The sequence below is a fragment of the Pteropus vampyrus genome, unplaced genomic scaffold, assembly GCF_000151845.1.
Source record: "Pteropus vampyrus isolate Shadow unplaced genomic scaffold, Pvam_2.0 Scaffold138, whole genome shotgun sequence".
In the NCBI taxonomy this organism is placed as follows: Eukaryota; Metazoa; Chordata; class Mammalia; order Chiroptera; family Pteropodidae; genus Pteropus; species Pteropus vampyrus.
Window position 1 is genome coordinate 920182 of NW_011888919.1, and position 9495 is coordinate 929676.

At 52.2% G+C, this 9495-nt stretch overlaps 2 protein-coding genes across 2 annotated transcripts in view; one reads left to right on the plus strand and one right to left on the minus strand.

Moving 5' to 3' along the window:
- Positions 1-392, minus strand: part of FOXA3 (forkhead box A3) — a 6350-nt gene extending 5958 nt beyond the window's left edge. Inside the window, exon 1 of the mRNA XM_011367917.2 lies at positions 112-392. Within this exon, the coding sequence (XP_011366219.1) occupies positions 112-180 (69 nt within the window). The 5' untranslated portion in view covers positions 181-392. The remainder of the gene's footprint in view (positions 1-111) is intronic.
- A 698-nt stretch (positions 393-1090) lies between these two features.
- The window catches only part of SYMPK (symplekin), a 32594-nt gene continuing 24189 nt past the window's right edge, over positions 1091-9495 (plus strand). The window contains exons 1-7 of the mRNA XM_023535235.1: positions 1091-1246; positions 4560-4683; positions 4813-4878; positions 5903-5956; positions 6048-6121; positions 8372-8498; positions 9177-9495. Of these exons, the coding sequence (XP_023391003.1) occupies positions 1134-1246; positions 4560-4683; positions 4813-4878; positions 5903-5956; positions 6048-6121; positions 8372-8498; positions 9177-9495 (877 nt within the window). The 5' untranslated portion in view covers positions 1091-1133. The remainder of the gene's footprint in view (positions 1247-4559; positions 4684-4812; positions 4879-5902; positions 5957-6047; positions 6122-8371; positions 8499-9176) is intronic.

Below are 9495 nucleotides of genomic sequence, written 5' to 3' on the forward strand. Positions count from 1 at the left end.
CTCTAGTTGGAGCCCCCATTTGAGCCCGCACCCCGGTCCTCGCCCCCCATTTAAGCCCACACCCTGATTCCTGCCCCCCCACTTCTCGCTCCGCCATCCCCGAGGACACACCTCGCCCGCCTCCGGGTAGTAGCTCCACTCCGCCAGGTCATGGGCCTCCATCTTCACCGAGCCCAGCATCCCCCGGGCCTGCGCCCCCACCTGCCCCGGCTCCGGCCCGGGGGGGAACCGAGCGCTCCGGATCTTGCAGCCCGCACGGCCCGAGTTCCAACCGGCGCCCGCCCGTCCGACTGCCCAGGGTCCCAGCCGTCCCGGGCGCCGCGGGAGGCGGCCCACGCTTTATAGCCGGGACACCCCCCCCCCCCGCCCCGACGTCGCCCGCCCCGGGCTCCCTTCCCGCCTCCCCCTAGGCGTCGTGCTCGGACTGGGGCGCCCCCTGCGGGACTGCGAGGAGAGAGACCTCAGGCGCCGGGGGCCGCAGCCCGGGGACGCGAGAGCTAGAGATGGCTGAAGAGTGAGGGAGCTAGTGGTGGGCGACGCTGTTGATATTCAGGGCAGAACCCTGAGGCCCTCTAACCAGGGTGTTTCGTCATCTCGACAGGAGAGACGGAGAAGCCAGAGCCCGGCACGATCGCCGCGGAGGAAAGGTGCCTCGGAGTGCAGTGAACTCCGGAGGTCCAGATACGCCACTGTAAGGACCGGTAAGAGACCCTCGAAACGACATTCCGTTGGACGGACTGTAATACTGAAGCTTCCGACAGTTGGGAGTGCTCCGAGCTGTGTAAATGGTCTGGACCAAAGGTGGAGGACATCCGAACCTGTGCTCAAGACCCCACTAGGGCAACAGACCACCTCCAAGACCTAGAAGCTTCGCTACGCGTACTCTCCAGTCTCCCTAACACCAGCCGTCCAGGGACTGAGAACCACTGTGAACTCCATTTCCCAGAAGCCTCTGTCTCACTTCCCGTCCCGAGCCTCGGCCAAAGGACTACGCTTCCCAGAAGGCACCGCGCCCGGAGGCCGGAAACGAAGAGCTGCCCGGAGTAGTCTGGGGCAGGGCGGAAGGCCGCGGGCTGCGCGGGAGGCAGGGGCGGGGGGTTGGCCTGCTACGTGGACTCCATTTCCCGGCGACCATGCATGTGCGGCGCGTGCGCAGCGTCACGGCGGCGAGCGGAAGATGGCGGCGGCGGTGTTTGCGAAGAGGCGCTGCTGAGGGGGCGCGAGGGGGACGGAGGCCGGAGCCGCGGTGAGCGGGGCTGGCGTGGGGGCCCGGGGACCAAGGGAGGAAGAACCCTGAGGCGGCAGGGGCGCTGGCGGAGGGGTAGGGGCGCATTCGAGGAGAAAGGAGCAATGACGTTTGGGACCCCAGCTTCTTCCCCTCCTCTGGACCCTCCCGTGGCTCCCTGGTGCCCTCAGGGCAAAGTTCCAACGTGGCCCCCAAGGCGCGTCCGCCCCTCCGGCCTCAGCGCTGCCTCTGCTCATTCCTCCCTTCGAATAGCTGCACTGGCTTTCTCTAGTTCCTCAAACTGGCCATGCGCCTTCCGGCCTTAGGGTTTTTGCACACGCCGTCCCCTCTGCCCGCAGCATCCTTTCACCTTTTCTGCCCGGCTGACTCCCATTCATCTCTCGGGTCTCGGCCCCGACATCACTTCCTCTGCGAAGCCCTCCTTTCCTGCCATCCGTCCCTGAATCCGCCTATTAAACGCTCTCATAGGTCTCCGTTCCTATACTTCATGTCACGTGTAGTCTTATTTGTTATTGGACCTTTTGTTTGGTTGTTCGATTATGCCTGTCTCCGTGAGCTCCACGGGGGCAGGGACTAGGTGTGTGTTGTCACTGCTGTGTTCCCAGCACAGCGCCGGTCACACTGAAGATGCCCAGTTAATATTCGTTGAATGAATGGAAGATACTCCCGGAGCACGATCTGTGAGGGGAGTCGTCATGCCCCCAGGTGGGGGTGGGGCAATGGTACCCCATAAGGAGTACCCCGGAAGGGAAGGGGAAACTGATTGTTGATAAAAGCAAGACTGCGGACACCCCAAATGTTCTTTGATAGGAAGACTGGCAGAAAAAAAAAAAACCGAATAACATCCACATGATAAAATACTATGCAACTGTTAAAAGGAAGGAGGAGTCTCTATACACTGAGAGAATGGGCTTCGGCATATATTAAGCGAAAAGAAATGGAAAGGAAGACGGTTTTTATCACATGCTCCCTTTGTTTAAAAGAAAGGGAAGTATGTATACACGTTAAAAAATAAAAGCATAAAACAAAAGGTGGAAGAGGAAAGACATGGTAAAAAATGTTGGTGGATCTCAACATAACATCATGACAAAAAGGCTCATCATGTAAAGGTTCATTACGTTCTGATGAGGGTCGGCAGGATGCTGGTTGTTGGGAGGCGGTGTCCCTTGTCTTGCGTGAACAGACCTGTGGGGGAGAAGCAGTTGCTTTCAGAGAAGCAGTTTAGCACGATGGTGAGGAAGACAGATTCTGCAGCCATACTGCTAGGTCTTAAAAGCTGTAGGCCTTCTGTCAAGTTAACTTTCCCTCCCCAGCCTTCAAATGTCCTCATCTATAAAATGCAGATTAAAAATAGTGCCTACCTCAGTTTGTGCTGTCAGGTTTAAATAAGTTACGACGTGTATTAGAAATGTGCCCAGCATGTATTAAGTGTTCAGTAAATATTAGCTGTTATTTTTCAAGCATTCTAGGGCCAGAGGGAAGAGATACTAAGCCTAGTGTTTGGGAAAGCTCTTTGGCATTCACTCAACACATAATCATCAGGCACTTATTAGGTGCCAAGCACCTCTCCATACTGGAGAAATACAAAGTGAATACACATACAAATTTGCCCTCAGGGAGCTTACAGATAGGTAGTGTGTTGATGATGGTAAATGTGAAGAAAAATAAAGCAACGCAGATGGGGAGAGGAAATTCAAAATAGGGTGGTCAGGGATAACCTCACTGCCAAGATAGTTAAACTGATCCCAGAAGAAAATGAGGAGGGAGGGAGTTGTGTCAGTATTTGGGGAAAGAGTATTCCAGGCAGTAGGAAGAGAAACAGGTTTTGAGGAAGGGACATGATTGGCATATTCAGGGGACAACAAGGAGGCCAGAGCAGCTGGAGCAAAGAAGGCAGAGAGGTAAACGAGGGCAGAGGTAGAAGGGGTGAGTATATAGAAGGTCTTCTAGGCCCTGATGAGGACATTGCTTTCGACTCGAAGCCAAATGTGGGGATGACAGGCAGCGGGGAGACCAGGAAGGAGGCCGTTGGACAGTCGTTCATTCTGTAGACACCTGTCGAATAACTACTACGTGCAGAATATATGTTCCTCTTAAAAGATGCATCTTTTTCACCCTTCTCAAATGTTTGTTAACCGTTTGTGTAGTATCCTTCAAATCTTTTCCCATGCACGCAAAAATGGCAGCTGCACTTATATCAAGATTACTGTGTATATTAACTCACCTACTCAGGATAGTCCTCAGAGGTAGATGGTGTTGCCACCATGTTTCACAGAAAGGGAGAGCTGACTCGGGTCAGCCTGTGTGTACATACACAGACGACAGAAGTGGCTTGAATTGCACATATTCCGTGATCCAGCAGGCCGTTGTGGGCATCTTTATGACTATAATACACGGGTATCCAACAGATGTTTTCAACCGTTTCCCTCATCTTTCGCTTTTTGGTTGGTTCTTTCCGTTTTGTTTTGTTTTGTTTCGTTTTAACTTTAGCATTCATACATGGTTCCATTTCTTTTGTAAAAAGGGAACATACAGTAAACATTATCTTTCACCTTATTTATTTTCACCGACTATATGCTGGAGCTCAGTGTTTATCAGTATATATAGATTTGCCTCATTTCTCTTTTCCCCTTCCTCATTCCTTTTCCGTGTTGCATAGTATTTGATCATGTGACTGTATCATAGTTTTTCATCCAGTCTTCCTATTTGAGAACACTTGGGTTGCTAATAGTATTTTGCTATTATGAATAGTCCTGTGATTGATAGTCTTCTTATTTCAAAATCGTGCCAGTGTGATTTGGGGACAGAGGCCCAAAAGGCTCCCCTCCCCACCCCTTTTTTTGAAACAACTCCGTAGCAGTCCAGAAAAGGGCTGAGACATAATTTAACTAAGCCTTTTCAGATATATCGAGTCCTTACTGTGTGCAGGACTTTGCGACATCTTCCTCAGAGCTATGCTTTAAAGAGCTTGCTCTGGCGTCCAGTCCAGAGGACAGGCCAGAGGGAGAGACAGGACTCACTGAGGCCAGGGAGATGGCTGCCGCGTATTCATTTGCTCCGTCATTTGGCAGATGTTTGTGGTCAGTCTGCTACGTGTAAAGTACTGGAGATGAGGCTTGGTACTCCACTAGACGTCGGTCTCCACCAAACTACAACCTCTGTGTCACAGCCCGAGACAGACCTTGAAGTAGGAAGGGCCTTCAGAAGACCCAACAGGGACAGACAGGCTGGAAAAGAGAGTTGAGCCCTTTGTGGATAGTGGGATGAAGGTCTGGCCCACCCACAGGGCTTCATCTGTCTGTTTCTTCTCCAGGGAGTACTGGACAGCAGCCATGGCAGGCAGCAGTGGGGACAGCATCACTCGCCGGAGCGTGGCATCGCAGTTTTTCACACAAGAGGAGGGGCCGGGCATCGACGGCATGACCACCTCAGAGAGAGTGAGTATGGAGAGACGGGCTTGGAGCAGGGAGGGCCACAGCCCCCTCCAGGTGGCAGAGCCCAGGGAGTGCCAAGGGGGCTGGGCTGGCAAGGCTGGCACCATCACCTGCCTCTCTCTTGCCTTCCAGGTGGTGGATCTCCTGAACCAGGCAGCGCTGATCACCAATGATTCAAAGATCACAGTGCTCAAACAGGTGAGGGAGGGGGCACGGGAGCCTGTGAAAAAGAAAACACTGGTAGTCACTCTCGTGTCCCCCTTTAAGCACCTAGGATGAGCCTGCGGTGGTGCTCAGTGCTGTACAGGCATGCTCTCCCTCAATTCTCACAAAAGCTCTGTGAGGCAGCATAATTTCATCCCCTGAACCAGCCTAGGGGTGAGGAGTGACGGAGGGCTTTCTGGAAAAGGAGACACCTGAGCCGAGGCCTGGAGAATGAGGAGAGGGACTCGAGAAGAAGATACAGTAGCTTGTTCAGAGGCAGAAGGACATGGGAAATTGGAATAAGGGGAGCGTAGGTGTGTGTGGTTCAGAACTGGAGACAGGTGGAGGTCAGAGATTGGGGAGGGGTTCAGGTTCCCTGGGCAAGAACCCCAGTTCTGCTACCTGCTCATCGTGTGGACTTGGGTAGCTAACTTCACCTCAGCAATAGCGTGGGGACTGATGGGGTCTCCAACGTTGGTGGGGCATGGCCGTGAGGGCCATTCAAGCGCCTCGGGTTGGAGAAGCCCGGCCTGCGTAAGCGCTGCTGGGCTTTTATGAGAACGTCTGTGGGGAGGGCTTATTCCAAAGAGCCTGGCAAGTATAGGGACCTTGGGAAACGGGTTCCCACTGTCACAAATTGTAGCAGTGGCAATGGGGAGCGGAAGCAGAGGGAGAGGGGAGAATTGATGGACGAGCCTCAGGAAGGCAGGAGTCCGGTAGCTCGTCCCTCTTTGCTTCAGCCCCTTGCGTATCATGTACTCACTGTCCACCGGGACTCAAGCCTTGTGAGATCTTATTGAAGCCTCACGACAGCCCCAGGAGTTGGTATTTAAGATCCCCATTTTCAGAAGAGACTCAGGGAAAGCCATTTGCCCAGCCTGTGGTAGGGAGTGGCGGAGCCAGGTTTGAGCTGCTTTAGCCACCGCCTACCTCCATGCTCTTTTCCCCTGCACGCTCCTAGCCGCACCGATCGGACCCTATACACGTGTTTCTCCTCCCATCCCCAATCTCCCTCCAGGTCCAGGAACTGATCATCAACAAAGATCCCACACTACTAGACAACTTCCTGGATGTGAGTGGCTGATGGGAGAGCCAGGGCACGGGTATAGGGCGGGGGTGGATCCTTGTACAGCCCTGACCCACCTTCTCCCTGACCTTGACAGGAGATCATCGCTTTCCAAGTAGACAAATCGATTGAAGTACGCAAATTTGTCATCGGCTTCATCGAGGAGGCATGGTATGGGGTGGCACAGGGAGCCCCTGGCAGCACCCCCGGTGCAGTCGGCCTCTTCAGCTCCCGGCCGGGCCCTGCACGAGATCCCGCCCTCTTCTCCCCAGACCCATCCCCCATGCAGACTCCCCAGCAGATGTGTCATAAGGTCATCTGTTATTTCCGCTGCTTCTGCCCCACTTCACATCTACAGTGAGGACTGTTGGCTCTACCTTCAAAATGTAAACAGCATTTGACTATTTTCGGCCACTTCCCATGCTGTCATGCTGGTCGAAGCCGTCATTACTTCCTGCTTGGATGGCTTCGGTGGCTTTCTGTTGGGCTTCCCTGCTTCCACTCTCTATTTTGTTTAATTGAAATGATATTCACATAACAGAAAATTAACTGTTTTTAAGTGAACAATTCAGTGGCATTTAGCACATTCACAATCTGGTTCCAGAACATTTTTATCTCCCCCGCCAAAAGGAAACGCCATCCCCATCTCCTGCTTCCTTCGGCACATGGCAGCCAGAGCCACCCTGCCAAAATGTACACCCGACCTTGCCACACACTGCTCTGAGACGTCCACTGACCGCCGTCTCGCCTAGATGGGAACCCGAGCTCCTCCCCGTTCCGCCTGTCCTCCTGGCAGCCTCTCTGATCCTCACTCATGTCCCCTGGCTCCCTGGCCTCTTAGCTTGCTGTGCCTGCCGGGGACACTCACCTCCAGGGAGCCACCTGGCTTACTCCCTCTCTTTTCTCCGGTCTTCTTCCGAAGTCCCTCCTGGTCGTGCTAGTACAGCCCACGCCTCTCGCACCCCGTCTTCACTCCTCTTTATAGTGTTCTTGGAATTACCTTGTTGCTTCTCTGCCCCACAAAAACATAAGCTCCCGAGGGCAGGACTTCTCTGTATGGTGGGCCACTGTGCCCAAGTCCACATAGGAGGGGCTGAATACCTATCTCTTGAACAAGAATTTAATCATAATAGTAACCACATGGAACCTTTACCATGCATTGAATTAAATCCTGTCCTCAGTTGTCACTTGTGATCTTTACAGCAGCCTTTGGGATGGAGACTTTGTTTGCCTTCTTTGTAGAAAGGGAAACTGAGGCTCAGAATATGAAAGAGACTTGCTCAAGCTGAGACATTTGTTTATTAAACGTTTACTGTGTACTTTGTAACTGGGAGGAAATAAAATAGCCCCTACTTAGCGACATTTTCTAGTTGTCAGGCACCGTACTAAGCACTTTACCTACCTCGTTATTCTATCCTCAGAATAACATTATGCGTTAGTTGTTTGGCTTATTTAACTGAAGGCAAAACTGTGACTAGAGGGGAAGCGAGTTTCTTAAGGTCACACAGCCAGTAGGTGGCCGGCCTGGGATTCTAACCCATGTTAAATTTGGCCATTACTCAAATTCTCAGTATCTACCTTTTACTGGGAGAATTTGTGGTAAGTTTTCTGAGCTTCTAAAAAACTATTTGTTCAGCCGATAATGTATTATATGCCTGCTATGTGCCAGGCACTTGTGTTGGCCGTAGGAATATGACTGAGTAAAAACAGATTTTGTTCCGGCTTTCAGGTAACTGACGGTCGAGTTGTTTATCTTTTGACTAATTATCTTAATATTTAATTTCAGATTATAACATGCTGTGAAAACAATATTCATGCTCTGAGCTCTAGGTGTGGCCTTCTCGAATTTCTTTATTCATTGAACAAATATTTATTGAAGGCCTTTCATTCTTCAACAAAAAAATGGGACTCTGCTAGGACTCAGATCGAAAAGGGCCCCCCTTTCAGAGCCCTCAGATTTAGGTAAACAAATGAGTAAACAAAACTAGTGGTTACATCAAGTGAAGTGTTTTAAAGTAGTTATGGCTAACGAGTGCTTTCTATACTGCTCTAAGCACTTTACGTGTATTGTTGCAATTTTGGCAAGTTATGAGGTAGGTGCTGTTCTAAATGAGATGGTCGCCCCAACTCACACAGTTGTCTGGCTTTGCTGCCCCTGTGTGAGCAGCAACAGGACCCTACTAAAGCAGAAGAGTGGGGGCCGCATGAGCGATAGAGGGTTCAGAGGCAACTGTGGCCGGAGGTGCCAGTCTCAGCTTCCGGCAGAGCCAGCAAACAAGATAGGTGCGGTCCCTGACTTTGCCCACCCCCATTCCAGTCTCCTGACACTCCGACCCTGAGTCCCCTTCCCTCGTGGACCCCACGTTCCTTTCGTCTGCCCGGAGACCACCTTGACCTTGCCTTTCTTCCTCCATCCCCCAGCAAGCGAGACATTGAGTTACTGCTGAAACTGATCGCGAACCTCAACATGCTCTTGAGGGACGAGAACGTGAACGTGGTGAAGAAGGCCATCCTTACCATGACCCAGCTCTACAAGGTGGCCCTGCAGGTGCGCGCTCCCTGACCTGACAGGTCTCGTTTGTAGACTCTTCTGTCAGAGGTCAAAACCAGGGTCAGATCAGATTCTTTCAGGCAAGATGTGCTGTTGATCTTTGGGAAGGGACAACAGAGACATCTGATGTTGTCTAATGGGCAGCATTAGCCATTAACCTAAACTTGCATCCACTTATCCGTGCGTTTATGCATTCAGCAGACAGTCCCCGAGTACCTCCTCTGTGACCAGGGTGGACCAGGCCTGCCCTCGTGGTGCTCCTGGCCCAATGAGGGCAGACAGACCCTAACGAAAGTATCACAGAAATATTAATTGTGGACCGTAGTTACATGCTATAAGGTAAAGAACACACCATGGTGTGATGTTCCTTTAACAGTAATGAAAAAATGAATCCATTTAATCTCTGTCACCACCTCGTGAGGTCAGCATTATTCCTTTGTCTTAAGATTCGAGTCTTTATCACTGGGCTCTCACTGCGAACCTCTTGAGGACGTGACCACTGGGCCCTGTCCCCGGTATCACCTAGCACGGGGCCTCGGACAGGTTGTAACTCAGTAAATGTGTCCCAGGTAAAAGTATCCATCATCATTTATGGGTCTCTGGGGAGTGGTAGAGTTGGAAATCGATGTCTTGTCCCTGTTTCTCCATCTCCTTTCCTGCCTGGCCCACTCCCAGTGGATGGTGAAGTCACGGGTCATCAGTGAGCTCCAGGAGGCCTGTTGGGACATGGTGTCTGCCATGGCTGGGGACATCATTCTGCTGTTGGACTCTGACAACGATGGTGTCCGCACCCACGCCATCAAGTTTGTGGAAGGCCTCATTGTCACCTTGTCACCCCGCCTGGCTGACTCAGAGGTGCCCCGCCGCCAAGAGCACGACATCAGCCTGGACCGAATCCCTCGCGACCACCCCTACATCCAGTACAGTGAGTGCCGCCCGTCAGCTGGTGCCGTCTGTCTGTCATCGCACCAGCCCCCGTCCACTTCCTTCTCCC